At 42.8% G+C, this 17,272-nt stretch overlaps 2 protein-coding genes across 3 annotated transcripts in view; one reads left to right on the forward strand and one right to left on the reverse strand.

The window, feature by feature from the left end:
* The window catches only part of LOC139054202 (protein BANP-like), a 46,555-nt gene extending 33,115 nt beyond the window's left edge, over nucleotides 1–13,440 (reverse strand). Inside the window, exons 1-5 of one of the 2 annotated variants that reach the window (XM_070530877.1) lie at nucleotides 13,351–13,440; nucleotides 5,455–5,563; nucleotides 2,035–2,216; nucleotides 1,937–1,944; nucleotides 1,782–1,871 (exon numbers count right to left, since the gene is read on the reverse strand). In XM_070530877.1, the coding sequence (XP_070386978.1) occupies nucleotides 1,782–1,871; nucleotides 1,937–1,944; nucleotides 2,035–2,216; nucleotides 5,455–5,559 (385 nt within the window). In that variant the 5' untranslated portion in view covers nucleotides 5,560–5,563; nucleotides 13,351–13,440. Of the gene's footprint in view, nucleotides 1–1,781; nucleotides 1,872–1,936; nucleotides 1,945–2,034; nucleotides 2,217–5,419; nucleotides 5,564–13,350 lie in introns of those variants that run through there. The other variant, XM_070530876.1, reaches the window with a different exon arrangement.
* Nucleotides 13,441–13,607: 167 nt separating this feature from the next.
* On the forward strand, nucleotides 13,608–16,703 carry LOC139054201 (glucose-fructose oxidoreductase domain-containing protein 2). The gene has a single exon (XM_070530875.1). It carries the CDS (start codon nucleotides 13,847–13,849, stop codon nucleotides 14,993–14,995), a length of 1,149 nt encoding a protein of 382 aa, XP_070386976.1. The 5' UTR covers nucleotides 13,608–13,846; the 3' UTR covers nucleotides 14,996–16,703.
* Nucleotides 16,704–17,272: the final 569 nt, after the last annotated feature.

Raw genomic sequence — 17,272 nt, forward strand, 5'->3', positions numbered from 1 at the left:
AGAGGTCAGACTGAACTTGAGTGATCTAACATGCGACTCTGCATTGGGGAAGGGGAAAACAGTAAAAAAAAGGGATGGAGGATCATAATGACAAGAATAAAATAAAAAATATTCTCATTAGACAGTAACATGACATTAAAACACTGCTGCACATCAGCAAGAGTAAAGATGGAGCTAGTTGGTATCGCATGGTGTCTATTAAACCATCATTCTTCACACATACTGAGGAGACGCATCGTACAGCCCTCCCACCTGTGACATGGCAGCTCAACGCATCACTGAAGATCAACTTCTGAGCATGCTGACTGGTGCACATGGAAATGATCATCGAGGCCATCCTTTTATACATCTTTCATAGGAATTTTACTATCTGCAGTCATTCACTATGCTCAAAACATTGACAGGTAAGCATGTTAGCAATCATATGCTGGCATGGGAGAGGAGCCAATAAGTGCGGCCTCAGCCCTTAGAAATTTATTTTTTTATTTATCAAGGCGACCATCATGTTGTCACGCTGTCCCCAGAATTGCTGAATTTCTGTGATATTATACATGTTTTTTCATGATCCGGTCATTACCAAGTTCCGTCAGCAGTTTCCAGAAGAGGGTTATAGCGCTGAAAAAACACAACACACAGCAAGCGAGACGGGACAAGCGCGATATAAAGTAGACGGGATGTGCCTGTCCCGTCTCGCTTGCTGTGTGTTGTATTTTTTCGGCGCTATAACCCTCTTCTGGAAACATGCACCAACTAGCCCGCCAACAAGTATTACTCCGTCAGCAGTGTTCACCTGGCAGCACCAACACCCCTTTATGCATGTAGCCTTTACAGCACAATGAGACCAAGGCATTCGTATCTCACAGGGAGACTACAGAACACCACTGCAAACACCCATGCATACATCACTGAAGCACACCACCAGGCAATCATGGACGCCAATGGAAGCCACTGTTCTGCCGTTCCACTCGTTGCCACAATGACAGCATGCTATTTGTAGGTGTGAACATTCTTTACTTCATAATATTCATTCATAAGTGTGCAAATGCATATAAAGATATAATGAAAACATTTTTAAACATCAATCACAGTACACTTAATCCCTGCTAACTTTCGCACACCAATTTGCCATCACATGGTATGGCTCCAGCCCTACCATCATGAGTTCCGCAGTAGAGTGTTGTGGCATGCAGTTTTATGCAACTTACTGTACTGATTCAAAATTTAAATGCCTCTTTTAACTGCTAATATGCTGTTTGATTTTATCAATATAAAGTATATCTTGTTTTCATTTCTGCCAAAAACTTATGACACATTTTGGTCAGTTGTCAGTCCCATTAAGCACAACTGGTTTCAAAGCTCTTTTAAGGTGTTCAATTTCAACTTTATGCAGAATATTCATGAACTGTACAGGTAATGAAAGATATTAAGATACTGTAAAACTCCTCTCAGCACAAATATTCCTCAAGACATGCACATCGCATAAAGTTGCAGCTACTAAACTTCGCAGGCTTCATGAAACTTTCAAACATGAAATTTGTGAAAATTAAGATACCCAGAATAAGAAGGTCTTGTCTTACAACACTTTACTGCTATAAAACGGAGCTGTAAATTACAGCATAACATAGCCAACATGGATTTAAAGAGAACTATAACATTACTCTTTCCTCCTTGCATGCTGATGCTGCCGACACTTCCACTCTATAAGAAAAATTGTTAAAGTAGCATGGAAGCATTATTACAACAGCCACAGGTCTCACCAATAAAAAAACAATAATAATTACCTTCTGTGTTGAGAGTTATGAGGGTCACACTCGACCCTGCAGCAAAAGCTGCTACCGGTTCTTCATCCAAGGAGACAATAGCAGAAGAACCTACAGTAGATTAACATTAAGCTCCATGCCAGTTATGGTTCAATAAAAGTGATAAACTGCATTACCTCCCGAGCTGAAAAGGCAAGAAAAAGCATTAGTGAAATTGTGTATGTGTGCCCTCCAGAGTTCAAAGAATTAGGGATTAAAAATTCGCTTCATTTACCTGGATAAACGGACGTACCTGCCAAGACCAGAGGAGGCTGCTGACACATGCTCTTTCACAGCAGTTGAAAGCACTTCAATTTTGTCTTCTAGTGTTTGGCACTGATCGGTTAAAGCATCCAAGCGACCTTCCAATGTTTCAAGTCTTGCAAAGATGCTTTCCTTGAAGGACTGTAGTAAAGCCTACAGATATATATTTTTAAGTAAACAAACATCTTAGACATTTCCAAAAAAAATCACCAAGCCATACGACACTGCAACAAAGAATTAGGCTATGTTTAGAATGCAGGACTAACAAGCACATCACATGCAGATCATACAGATAGAATGTGCAGATAGGAAACTCACTAATCAAATTGAGCATGACTATAAAAGCTGGCTTCCAGCACTTTATCAAACACCAGATGTTCTCTTCTACTTCTTTAGTGGAGATGAAAGACAAAAAACGCCAAAACGTGAAGATGACTTCTATCCTTCGATGCAGATACTGTTATTCACAAGTGAAGCTCCAGTCAACAGGCCATTGCACAAATGACCAACAAGAGAATAATCACATTGATATATGGTATAAAGGCAATGAAAGCAAAGAAATGAAAAATTGGTAGAAGAATAAATGCATACAGTTGATTATAAAGTAGGCATGAACAATTATATAATTAAATAAAACTATAAAACGCTTCTTCCCTTTCTTAAACGAAAAGAAAGTGGGTTAACCGAGGGACCCGATTTTGATTAGTCATAATCATAAGAAGCCAACAAACACTGACACCAAGAACAACATAGGGGAAATTACTTGTGCTTAAATGAAACAAAGAAACGATAAACTAATGGAAATGAAAGTGGATGAAAGAACTTGCTGCAGGTGGGGAACGATCCCCCAAGCGAAAGTTGTGGGATCGTTCCCCAGCTGCAGCAAGTTGTTTTTCAGCCACTTTCATTTCCATTAATTTATCGTTTATTTCATTTATTAAGCACAAGTAATTTCCCCTATGTTGTTCTTGGTGTCAGTGTTTGTTGGCTTCTTATGATTTTTCGCTTTCTTGTAACTTTAGAGCACAGCCTTAAATTATGTCACACCAACCAGCCTGCTGGCAAACTTTTCATTATTATACAAACTGACTAACCAGCCAACTAAATGAGCACATCATGTGAAGGCCCATTTTGTGATCAGTATAATGACTATCACCATTAAAAAGTCTTCACACAGACGAAACGAAGCACCTGGCCAGCCATAATGTATATGACATTTGAAAGACTTCAAGCTGGACAACACACAAATCCCGAGGACAACTCTTTGCAAGTACTTGGCCAAATTACGGACGTAGGTGAGAACTTTGAAAGAGAAGTAATCAGCAGAATCTAAGCACAATGGAGAAAAGAGAATTGTTTTACAAGATTCTATGCAACAAGATGTTAGCTCAGTTGAAAGGCCAGGTGTACAAGACAGTGGCACAATGAGAAATGAGGTGACCTGTTTCCCTTATGAGTGGATATGGGCTTGTCATTTTCACCAATTAGCTTATAAAATTATCCTGTTGCTTGTCACTGTTTATGTGGTTTACTGGTGCTGAAGATATATTAATCCATAAGACAATAATTTCATGCCTATTCCTGGCATCTCGGTCCTTCACTTTCTCAAGATTTAGCATGACTAGCACTGGATCTGTCAGTGTCTATGGGCAACAGCCTTTCTGACACTGTGCTAAGACCGCATACTTGGCAATGTGCCAGGAATCCTGTCACCTGTAAACATGAATTCTGGCAAAAGTAGTTGTATCCCTGAAAGTAAAGGACCTAGATTACCACCTCACCGCCACAGGCCATTAAACTTGGCCAATAATGCTTGTGGTTCAGAAATGAGAAGCACAGCCCAAATGTCATTACCAGTATTTCACTGTTTTCCTTCAATGTTTCAATCAGTCTCACACTTCTTCAAAAAAATGTGTACCTTTTATTGAATCAATAAAACATTTTAAAAGCATTCTTTCGAGTAAATATTTCACCCTGTTTTGCACCATTTTCAATCGAACCATGCCACTAATTTCGTCTTGTTTTCAGAGAGCTGCCCACTAGTCCACAGAAATTATGTGTGAAGCACAAGCAAACCCAACGAGTATTTACGACCAAAGTCACTGGGACATAAATGCGGAGGCAGAGGAACGGAGTGACAGGGAAACGTGGAGTTGATAATTACACCTGAGAAATGTTCAAATTTGGTGACATCATAGCCAAGGTGCAGACATGGCTTCCATGGCAACACCTCAATATTTCTTTAGCGTCACCAAAGTGTTTATTACCTGTGCTGAAAATATTCTTTCTGCTTCCTGCAGGGCACGCAGCAACAGTTGCGACAGATGGGGAAAAAGGTTACTGCTACTCTACAAGACATTGCACATTTGATGGCCTTATTTTTAGTTATTTTAATATCCCACTAGAAGTGGGCGATGGGTGTCAATGGTATTGAACCGAAAACAATGTGCTTCTATTGTGATTGAGACATGCAATGGAGATCTGCCCAAGCTTAACGATTCGAGTAATCCTTTAGCATCTCACCACAATACAGTGTTTCCAACATGTGTAGAAAAAGAAATTAACAAAGAACAAAGGATCACTATGTCACATTTTATGATGCGCCATTCACACAGCAATCAATCACGATCATTTCCAGACAAGGTAGGCAAGTTCCACTGTTAACCATGGTACCTGACAAAACAAATTGTTTTTGACCTGTAGGCACCAGAAGAAATTCTGCCACAGGAAGAGGAAACAAAAGTACATTTCAGGAACTACAGAAAAGCTAGGCTGTGTATATTGAGTTGCACATCATATCTGGGCCTCTCCAGTCATGAGTACATTCTAAAAAAACACAAGTTTCTTCCCATACAGTTGATGCTGTTCCAAGTAAATGTACAAAATTAGCCATATGCCTATTCTTGCAAGCAGCTGAAACTTTTTGTATCCGAGACAACATAAGTGTTTTCATGTGTCCTCTGTCATTGAGGAATCCTGCTGCTATTAAAGTAATCAATGGACAATAATGTCATGGTGCCTGAAGTGCTTCATAAGCATGCACAGCGAGACCTACAGACAATGGAGTGTCTACATAAGGTACCAGCACGCTCACAAGGTAACAACATTCTTTCATGTTGCCACTGTATTCCCAACTTTTTTGGTACCTCAAAGTTTTTCTTTTCTTATCCTCATTTTTCAAGAAGGCAAAAAACAGGTTAAATGGCATTAAGAGAGACAACAAAAATTATTTGGCCCAATTCTGAGCCTTCTTTGTGATGGTGACCAATAATAGTTAAAGGTAAAGAGGACACTGTAGAAGGGAAGGAGAAGAAAAATGGGTAACGATGCTACCTTAGAGAGCGCAGGAACCTTACCTCTACAAGCAATAATAATGTGAACTCAGTCTTACGCTGTAAGGTTGATCCATCTCTCCCAAGCGCATTCGTTTTAAGCCCTTGACACCCTCAATGTCTTCGTCATTCAATGAATTGTCAGCACTGTTTGGGTGCTTCATATTCCTTTAAAAAAAAAACATTTTCACACTTTTTCCACAAAATAAAAATTATTTTATGAAAGCTACAGACCAAAGGCTTTCCAGTGAAAAAGGTGTAGATGAATATAAAGAAACTGTCAAAAACTGTCCAAAAGCAAATAACAGGAAAAAAAGAACACCAACAGCTTTGACCTATATATTTGTCTCCTTTCATTTATGTGTAACATTCCTGTGCTAGCACTGCCCAGCATGCAGCTGTAACATTAAGCTCTGCACTCAATACTACATCACTAACTGAATATGAAAACAACATGCAATCTATTAAAAGCTACAACCTCCATATGAATTACAACTCCATTAAAGCAAAGCAGTCAGAAAACGACATTCTTGCTTAATATGAGGAAGGTAATCATGAATAAGCAAGCCAAAAAAGGAATTTACGATAACTACCTCATAGACCTAGTCAGTAAAAAAACTATAAATAAGAATTATAGTAGAATAGCATCAAGAGTCAGCCCAAGTAACAACAGTGCAAATTTTACAACTGCCACTCCGTAATTAGACAAATAAAAAAATTAAATTGTGGGGTTTTCTGTGCCAAAACCACAATTTGATTATGAGGCACACTGTGGTGAGGGACTCCGGAATAATTCAGACCACCTGAGGTTCTTTAACATGCACCTAAGTCTAAGTACATGGATGTTCCTGCATTTTGCTCCCATTAGACAAATAACAACACTATGATCTAAATGTGTGACATTTGCACCATCAAATCTGCAAATAAGTTTTTAAGGAGATTCGATGATGTATTACTGGCTTCTAAATTTTCTTCAAAGACATCAAAGGCCCATTAACAGTAATAAAACAAAACATAGCCTGTTCACTTCCAGTTAACATTTTCTCCCCCTCTTGCAGCCCATCAAAGCTGTGGTACAGTAACAAGGAACTCTGCTGCAGTCACTGCGAATTCCTGGTCATGATAGAGGGGGGTTATTCTGCAAGTGTTCACCTAGTGGACATGTTCATTTTGTCTGCTGAGAAAGTGCTGATTTGCTGGGCGCGCCTGTCTCCTTTTGATGCATACCCCAGGCCAGCCTATTAGAACTTCAGCAGCAGACGAAATGGACATGTTCACTAGATAGACACTTACAGAATACCTCACCCACCCCCCCATAACCCTGCTCCATTGCAGGTAAAATATGACCATGCCTCTTCAGGGTGGCCTTGCTTCGTGTGAAAGAATTGCAGCGTCCCTCATACAGCATGCCATTTCGAAATTCTCAGCACCTTTGCTCACAATACACTGTAGCAGTTCTAATTTCAACCAACTACAGAAAATCAATGGTAATTAGTAAATGCATATCATACACCTGAGAAATTATTGCAGTTGCTCCTCAGTTACAAATGAAAAGTCTCAGCACAGGTAGGTAGTGTGGACAGTGTTAAAGGTGTGTAGATACCAAATATAGAGGTTAAGTGACTATAGCATAAGCTTTGTATGCTTACAAGGAACGCTTTCACGAAGTATGACTGACAGCAGACTGCTAAAAGGTTATTTATTTCAATTTTACGGTCTATAAATGAAATGTGGCTCCCTTCTTCAGACTCATGGCAATAGCCATCATGAAAACATCATTTTGAGAGCAACATAGCGTGACATTAAAGACCCTAGAGGCAACGCATCTTCAGAGAGGCTGCACATGGCCAGGAGACACAAACGTGCATGTACCACCTAGCTCCGGCACCAACGAACATGGACACGTGTGAAATTTGAGCAGACGATGGGTGAGAACATAGTCATCAGCACTTTGGTGGTTCATGTGAACTCCGTGACATCGGGTACTTAAGATTTATGTTACTCAAAGGTTATCTCCACCCCTACTGGCAGGAATTTCAAAATTCATAATTGTGCAAAGAAATCATTTTGTATTAAATTACTGGGGACACGATCATGCATATGCTGGTCACTATTATTATCCCCTAGATGCTGTATATTACCCAAGAGTAAAAATGATCCCTGGAGAATTTGGTGTCTGCACTCCTTTAACTGAAATTTGGTCCTGTGGCACTACCAAAACACTGCACCACACATACAAACAGTAAGTGCATTATCTTCAAAGCACTGTAGGTTAGGGTCACATGCAGTATGTGTACTTGTTGAAACCACTGCTAGCTATTAACTGTGATATCAAGGGCTTAGCCACACCAACCCTACGACCATTCCACCTGATAGCTCCACAGAATTCAGCACCAGTCAACACCACGGAGCATGGTAGTTGCACTGCCCATACAACCAGAGTGGCTTTGGCACTGGCTGCCGCTCTTGTCCTCTACCGTCTTACCCTTTTCTTCATCATCATCATCATCAGCCTATCTTTATCCACTGCAGGATGAAGGCGATCTCCAATTAGCCCTGTCTTGTGCTAGCTGATTCCAACTTGCGCCTGCAAATTTTCTCATTTCATTGCCCCACCTAATTTCCTGCCACCCACGACTGTGCTTCCCTTTTCTTGGAAACCATTCTGTAACTCTAGTAGTCCACTAGTTATCTGCCTGACACATTACATGGCCTGCCCAACTCAATTTTCTTCTCTTTATGACAACTAGAATACCAGCTATCCCCTTTTGCTCTCTGATCCACACCACTCTTTTCCTGTCTCTTAACATTACGCCTGACATCTTTCTTTACACCCCTCTTCGCACAGGCCTTGTTCTCAAGCTTCTTCGTTAATCTCCAAGTTTCTGCTCCATATGTTAACACCAGTAGAACGCATTGACTGTACACTTTCTTTTTCGACGACAGTCGTAAGTTCCCAGTATGCATTTGGTCATACCTGCCATATGCACTCCACCCCATTTTTATACTTCTGTAAATTTCCTTCTCATGATCGGGGTCCCCTGTGCGTAAGCGACCCAGATAAACATACTCCTTTACAGACTAAATTAAATTATGGGGTTTTACATGCCAAAACCACGATCTGATTATGAGTCACACTGTCGTGGGGGACTCCAGAAATTTTGACCACCTGGGGTTCTTTAACGTGCACCTAAATCTAAGTACACGGGTGTTTTCGCATTTCGCTCCCATCAAAATATGGCCGCCGTGGCCGGGATTCGATCCCACGACCTCGTGCTTAGCAGCCCGACACTACAGCCACTAAGCAACCACAGCGGGCTCCTTCACAAACTCTAGAGGCTGGCTGGCAATAATGAATTATTGTTCCCTTGCCAGGCTATAGAATGTTACCTTTGTCTTCTGCGTATTAATCTTCAACCCTACTCTTATATTTTCTCGGTTAAGGTCCTCAATCGTTTATTATTCATCCCCAGTGTTGCTGAACAGCATCATGTCATCTACAAACTGAAGGTTGTTTAGATATTCGTCATTGATCCTCACTCCTAATCCTTCCCAGACTAATGGCTTGAATATTTCTTCTAAGCCTGCAGTTAATAGCATTGAAGAAATTAAGTCTCCTGCCTGACCCCTTTCTTGATAGGTCTTTTCCAGGGGGCTTTTAATAAAACATAAGACCAACGAATGTCCATACACAGCAAGTACAGTGTTCAGCAATTGAAATGCAATACTCTGACGACATGGCAGCCGGCACTTCTTGCACCACCAGCAAGCCCTGGGAGATCGCTGAGGGGCTGTATGCAGTCACAATGCATCACAAAATCTCTCGCTTTCATGCGATACAAAAAGGCACCAGATCAGCACACACAAGTGGCACAAAATGTGCCGACAGCCACACACTCCGAGTACTGTGTTTCAATCACTGAGCACAGTACTGGGGCAACACAGAGTAAGCCTTGTAATACTGCATGTACAATGCATAAACATTGCCCATACTAAATGACGACCTGCTAGCAACCCTTAACCTTACAACATAAAATTTATTTATAAATGCCGAGCAAATTAATGGAAAAACATTTAAACACTAATCCTAATTTTTTTTTTCACAGGGTAATGAAGTCAGGTCTTGCATATGGTGCGCTCAGCTGCAGGTGCGACTTCGTAATAGAATGACTTAGTGAGCACCATTCTAAATACATCAGAAGGGCAAATTAAGTTGGTTCAGCGTCCACTGAACCAATTTTGATGGGGTTGTAACACATAATAGTTTAAAAATGTGCTGGCTGTTGAATGGTATTACTTAAGCCTCCATTCTTTTCTACCAAGTTTCCAGAAACTAGAGAATTCAATAAGGTTGAGGCAAGATTACAACTTTAAAAAAGACAAAGAAAGGACACTTCAGCATGCACAAACATTAAAGGGAAGCTGAAAGCTTTTCCAGAAAAAATTAGTGAAGAGCAGTACGTCATGGTTTTCAACCCTCTGAATTCGAATATTGCATCGAAATTGAGCGAAAGAAAGCGCAAACAGATTTTATTTCGACAAAAAGTGCAGCAGCACACTCAGGGCAGCTTGCGCGCCTCGTTTCCGCCTGTGATTGGTCGGGCGCCTCGCGACGTCAACAATGGTGTTCGTCCGGACCGACTGCTGCCGCTACAGACAAAGTATGGTGCAAGGTAGTTTGGTGCTATTTTGCTTAGACCGTCATGGAAAATTTCGAGGGCTTGCGTTTCTCTAAGGAGTTCGGCGTTAAGACCAAACCCCACGAGAGCGATTTTGCGCGCGACGGCGACGGCTTCGAGAGACAAAACAGGCCGTCGCTTGAACAGATCGCTCGGTGTTGTCGCTTGATTGCTCGTTTCTAGAAATCTAGAACTCGTCGCTTGTTGCCCGGAAGTGCTATGAGCGACTAGCCAATAGTGCGAAGCCAGAACTGGAGTTCATAACTCAAATACTACTGTTTGTCCCATGGAATGAGCAAACTATTGAATTTTACACGTACAAGAATAAGAACCTAGTGCAAGACCTTCAGAAATATTTTATGCGCCTTTTTACAGTAAAATACATCAACTTAAATTGATAAAGCACGTGTCACGCTACTTTCGGCGCGTATATTGCTGCCATACCTCATACCTCATACCAGGAAGTCATCACTCAAAGCCGTCGCTCGCGTGGAGTTGGGCTTGTAGGCGACGAGTGAATGCGACAGCCATCGCCTCGCTTGTCGCTGTCGTGTGCAATATCACTTGTATGGGGTTTATACTTGTACATACATGTACTTGTCCCTACATGTACGAGCCAATTGCGAAGAGCCGGCCTCTCCAAGAAGCAAAAAATGCTGGTGCAAGCAGCATCACGAACGAAGGCGAAGTGTTAGCATCTCCTTGTGTTGGAAATGTTCTTTGGCGAGTATGTTCTTTGCTAAGCTGCACTCGGCGATCCAGTGAGTACGTTTCCGGGTGGACAACTGTAGTGTTATGATCCTGCAGGCCTCCTCGTAGAATGTAAGCGGTGAAGCTATCTTCGGCATTTGTGCGCTGCCCCAAAGCAGTCGGCAATCCACACAGACGGTTTAAACGTGGTAAAACTTTACCAGCTGTTGTAGCACATGTAGTATAGAACCTTCATCAGCCCGTCATCCGCACGCTACTCGTAACCGGCGAATTCCGTCGGCTATGTGAGATGGTCGGTATCTCTATGTGCGCGAGAGAAGGGGGAGCGCAGCACCCTGGCGTGAGCCGGCTTTCCAACACATGCACAGCGTTATGGTAGCTGCATGCAGGCTGTTTCACAACACACGTGCGAATAGAAAATTCGCGGCACTTGGCAATGAAACCTGCGTCTACGGTGGGACATAAACATGCACCTTCCGTTCAGCGTGCAAACACGAAGGAGAGCCCAAAGCACGCATTATTGATACTCTGGTAGTAATCGTCGTCACGTAAGCGGTTAGAGAACAGCCCTGTTGTTCTTGAGCACTTGAAGTTCTTTCGCTTCACAGCAGCCTCCCACTTTTAAAGCTACGTTCATCACAAAAGCTTCTTGTCTTGCGGGAACTAATGGAACATTGGAACATCGTTGCGACCGCTGGTGTTCGTGCAACCGTAGGCTGTACAGAACGCCGGCATGATTGGCCTACAAATTCAATTGATGCTGCGCACATCAACTACCACTCTACATACATACAAGAAAAGGAATGTAGGGTGGAGCAAAGCAGATTAGCACGGCACGCACGCAGAAATAAGCACGGTCAGGCACAGTCGCGCAGACTGCGAAGGAACGGAACACCAGTGTTGACGTCACTACGGCGCGGTTTCTGGTCTCCGCTCGCATTGTCAGCAGCAGCGCGCGGCGCTCGACGGGGGGCGGAGCTACAGCGCAATTTTAACCGACGATTACGTCACTCCTAAGCGAAAAATCCCCCCCAATATTTTACCTGCATGGTTTATAAGGTTCCTGCATTCGTATATGAGCGTCTTATTCAATTCGACAGACTCTTCAGCTTCCCTTTAAAGCATACAAGAGGGGAAGGAAGACAAAACAATGGCAAACATGTGTCACTGCATAAAATCGTCCCCAATACTTTGAACACATGTCCATACTAACAAAGAAGTATCTCAGTGCATTGCTGTCCCTTCAATGCCAGTAAATAGCCATGGTCCAAGTATTATCAAAACTGACAATGAATTGCTACCAAGCACTCGTAACATATAGGGTTGGTTCAGCAAAACGTGGACTATGTTACAGTCTGCCACTCATGCATGCACATGATGTGGGGATTGTATGATGAATTTTAAAAAAGGAAATGTTTAATGCAGGCAACATCATGGTCAAAGCATCGTCTGCCACTCTCCATGAGGCGGAAAGAGTAGAATTGACTTTAAAAAGTAAATGTTTACTGCAGGCAACACCATGACAAAAGCAGTGACACAAGGGGACGGGATAATGCAGCCATTCTATTCCAATGTTATTCCTTCCTGCCCGTCGTCAGTGGCACAAGCGGCGCTCTTCCCACATTATCACTGGAATCGACTAGCTGTTAATGATGGATGATAAACGAATGTAATCGGGCGAACGGGGCCCTTACATATACCCCATGTTTCCACACTTCATGGTAATCTCAATCCAGGATCAACAGCATACAAAATGACCTGCTGGCCTTCTCATTAACATTCTTTTCATTTATTTCTTTAAGCAAATTTACATTTTCCTATAAGTGAAATGCATTTGAGCATGAAATGCAGTAGCCGGAGACGTACCGCTTCAAACCTTTCCAGTTTAGCCCTACTTAACCCAACCTACCTTTACAACTTCGCAATCAAGAACAATATTTCTTTAAACTGCACAATTGTGATGTCTAAAGCTGACGAAGCTGAAATTTTATACACTACTTTGATCTATATCTTTTGACGAGGAGTTCAGCAACAGTCACCTAAGCAATGTAATGCTATAATCTAATGCATAATAATCATCCGCTGTCGACGATCGTACATATACAGTTTCCGGTCTTGGCACAGAACTAGACTTGTGAAATGTGCACATTCATTACTACGTTCGCTGGCTTTAGTCACTTGAAATTTTGCGGGCTTAAATCAAAATTCTGCTTCCAACAGTCGGTAGAGTTTAGCTTTCTCTTTTGACGATTCAACTCGGTGAATGTTTGTGCTTTCGCTAGGTGTGACCAACTACATACAGCTTGAAGGGTTGGTACTTCACTCTGGAAGGAGAGAGCCAAAGTAACTGAACGCACGGGGAAAGCGCATGTTTCTGTGGGGAAAATACGCAGGCAGCATTAATACAGTATTCAGCAGCAGTGTACTCTCCGTTTGTTTCCGTCCTAGCCCTCCTACAAAAGTTATTCTCTGATGGTCCCTTGGCGCAGACAGTACTTTAGCCTGATACACGGTATACTGAGCCCAGCACTACAAAAATTAACATGACGAAGACTCCTAACTCACCGGTTGACAACACGACTGCCCTACCGTGTGGTGACCATCATGCAGAAAAGTTCAAAAAAAAGAAAAAAAACTAACTGGATGGAGTCATAGATGGAGTAGTCAAGCCAATGCAAGTCGATATCGTGTCAACATATTAATATCAATGTTACCTAATTTTTCATTCTCAAGATAAATTAATTTGTTTAGAACACACATTTGTTCGTGTATTAGTTAAAATTTGAATGCCAGTATCTCAAATCTCGCCAGCTGATCGCCAGAGGGTAGAGCGGCCGTAGCCGTTGGATCGGTTGGATGCGGTGGCTGTGTGTGCATTGGTGTGTGCGCCTGCGTCATGTGCGACTGATAGCTAGTTTTTCGTTCTCGTCGTTGTGCGCGGGTTTCGCGCTAGCGTTCGGTGTACTCGTTGTAGTGATCTAAATGAAGTTTCGCCGTATTGTAGTCTCTATAATGTTTCGAAAACTATAACAAGGTGTCAGAGCAGTCTTCCGTCGTGAACATGTTGCCAGGGGTAGGTGTTTTCGGCACTGGTAAGTCTGTGCGAGTGCTGGTCCCGTGTTTGCGCTCTCGTGGCTTTAAGGTAGAAGCCATTTGGGGCCGGACTATTGATACAGCGAAGGAAGCTGCTTTGGAACTGGGCATTCCATTTTACACGAGCAAGGAAGATGAGGTCCTTCTCCGCAAAAGCGTTGATTTGGTGTGCATCATGTGCTCTCCTCACCAGCACGCCCAGATCGCCGTGAAGGCTCTAGGTATTGGAAAACATGTTCTGTGTGATCGCCCTGCTGGTCTGTCACAGTCAGAAGTACTTAAGATGGTGCGAGCGGCGCAGTACTACCCAACGCTCATATCGGTGCTTTGCCACAGTCTGCGATTCCTACCAGCGTACGTTCACATGAAGCGGCAGATACAGGACGGGTATGTGGGAACTGTGCAGATAATTGAGGCTCGAGTACATTGCGGGTCTCTTGTTCATGACCGCTACGACTGGACTTGCGAAGAGTCCATGGGAGGTGGTGTACTGTCCACATTTGGCAGTCACATAATCGACATAGCAGCTTTTGTGACGGGCCTTCGCGCAGTTCGTGTACACGGCTTGACGAGGACATTGACCAAGACGACGGACACTGTGTGTGGCATCCGACAGGTGAGCAGCGACGACTTCTGCACCTTCCAAATGGAGCTGAGCAACGGAGCATATGCAACCGTCACGCTGAACAGCCACTGCGCGGGCCAGTTCAGCCAGGAGCTTCTGGTGTGCGGCACCCGCGGCAACCTGGTGGTACGCAGCGGAGACCTGCACGGGCAGCGCAAAGGCGCCAAAGAGGAAGTGCTGTACCTGGACGTTGAGGACTTGAAACAGGCGCCGGACTGCGTGGTACCGAAGCCGCACGCCAAGGGACTCGTCAAGATGGTTACAGCGCTGCGGGATGCTTTCGCCTCGCGTGCCCATGGCCAGGGCTGGGCCAAGGAACCTACCGAAAGTGCTGCTAGTTTCGAGGACGGCCTCTACATTCAAGCGGTTATGGAGGCAGTGCGCCAATCGTCGCAGGCGCGCCAGTGGGCGCGCGTGCAGTTGTTGCAGGACGAGGGCCGCAACAAGGGTGCCTTCTGCTGCCTCTATCGCATGGCCAGTGCTTCCATGTAGCCACTCCTCAGTTTTATTTATTGCAAGATGACGCACAAGTTCTACACACCTTGCCACCTCCACAGCACAGGGATGTAGGGGTGCAGCTTCACTTTGCAGGTCATGCAAAGTTTGCACGGGTGCTTTGTGTATATAGCCCTCATGAAATTGGTGCCACTAATTTACAGCTTCTGCTGGACAGATTTACCTGCCTGCATTTATGCAACCTTCTTTTTTTTTCTTTTTTTCCAGTATTTTCATGCAGGTGCAGCTGCCTTTTCATACTTATATAGAGTAGCAAAGGATTGAGCACACAAAGTGTGCACATCTCTTGTTGCCGATACCTCTTAGTCCATCATTTGAAGGTGCCTGAGCAAAAAAAAAAATTCAAAGCAGCTTGGTAGTCATTGGCAAGTAGTGCCACGTCATAGTCTTCTCGAGGCTCAGAGTGAACGGAAAGTGCAGCTGCACTTATGCAGGTATACAGCAAATTGTAGGTTGTGCTAGCATTAACGTGATACATGTGCCCTCGCTGAAGCTACATGTGCATTGTTTGTCCTCTTGTGATTACAAGGTAGCTGACGATCTCAGGTTGCTTTTAATCTTTGCTGTCATTGTTAGTACCTGTTCAAGTTTTGAATGAAATTCTAGTCCTTTTCTACAAATGGCCTGTAGTGCTTATCAAGAAAAGGGTGCAGAGGCCCTTTTTGCCAATGATCTTGAACATATTTTGAGGGATTTCTCTGTTTGTGCCCACTGCTGCATTTATTTTGTTTGGCAGCTTGTTCTCATTTATACACATGTTTTGCGAGCCTATATTGCTTTTTTTTTTCTTTTTATAATTGCAACTCTGACATGTAACACATGCACGCACACACGTATATATTAGACATGTACACACACTTGTTTCCTCTATACACTACGGTGCATCAATTTTCTCATTCTTGTTGTAAATGTTGCCACTGCAAAAGATTTGTACTTAAGGTAATACCCCTCCAGCCATTAACTAAAAGCATAGTTGTTAAACATATGTTATACAATGTTTTAGTGTATTCCGTAAAGCCGCAAGCCTATCGGAATGCAATAAAGTTCAAGGTAATCATTTAGCATTGTTGGCCGTGTCATTAATATTCCCTTTTGTTTCACATATGCGATAGCTCTCTGACTTTTATGGAGTTGCTAACCTCCTCCTTGCTATAAATTATTAATATGGTCTCTTTCATGAAAGCAATCCATAAGCGGTGCCTTAATGCAGGGAACACCTAATCATGGGCACTGTTTGTCACTTATAATTGTCTTCTTGAAATTTGAAATGCTGGCATATGGTATGTAGTTTTCTCGACTCTAGTGTAGTCTTGTATTGAGAGAGCCTTACCTATATTAGATAGTGAACATTTTTACTTACTTGAAGATGTTGAGTGTTTCTACACTTCTTGCAGTGTCTTAAAAACTAGACTGTCTTTTTGTGGTTGACATGTTACTTTATTCTGCCTCTAAAATTCTTGTGCAATTATGTGTCATTAAGTGTGTGTGACAGCTCTAACATTCATAAATCAGTGCACATGGAAAGCATGTGTAAGGCAGCATAATGCAGGTCATTTTGCAAAGCTTATCTTGTAAGCGCAGGAATCTTGTGACCATATGAGATGTTCAAAAGGCTGTTTCATTGTTGTTTTTTCCACCACAGAGAAAGTAGGAAAAAACATTAAAATTTCCACGTACAGTTCTGCATACCTGCCATTCTCTGCTGTGCATCATTCAATTCTTGAGGCGATCATGATGACTAGAAAAGGGCAGCACAGTTTTCAAGTGTCAATTAATTGCTTTCAGTTCCATTTTGAAAACACAGCATAGCTTTCAAACATCGTGAAATACAGGATGCCCTCTGGGTTTTGGTCCAGGACTGGCATCTGGGATTTGTGGGAAGCACATGCAACCATCAACCTGGTGGCAAAGCCTTTTCATTAAGCAGCTACTGACAACTACAGCTTCTAAGCTGCTGCACACATTTTCGCCATCTGCAAGTTGTGAATGAAACTGATCTTTGCTTGGAAATGTTCGTAACAATTTTTGCAACAGGCTCACAAGAAAACGTGTTCAAAAACTCATCTACGTAAATCAATTTGGAAGGTGGAAGCAGCCACGATTGATCTTAATGTGAGTGTGTCCAGCATGAGTGACTTCGACACAGAGTGATCTTTTTGTCAGTTACCAGACTGGCAATCTTTCATAGAAAAGAACAAGGCATTCACTCTCTTGTCTTCGCAATCCCTGTGTAATTATCGCATGTATAAGAAT

Source organism: Dermacentor albipictus, chromosome 1, assembly GCF_038994185.2.
Source record: "Dermacentor albipictus isolate Rhodes 1998 colony chromosome 1, USDA_Dalb.pri_finalv2, whole genome shotgun sequence".
NCBI classification, from domain to species: Eukaryota; Metazoa; Arthropoda; class Arachnida; order Ixodida; family Ixodidae; genus Dermacentor; species Dermacentor albipictus.

Excerpts from the sequence above, each read along its gene's own strand:
- LOC139054201 (XM_070530875.1), top strand. The coding sequence starts at position 13,847 with ATGTTGCCAGGGGTAGGTGTTTTCGGCACTGGTAAGTCTGTGCGAGTG.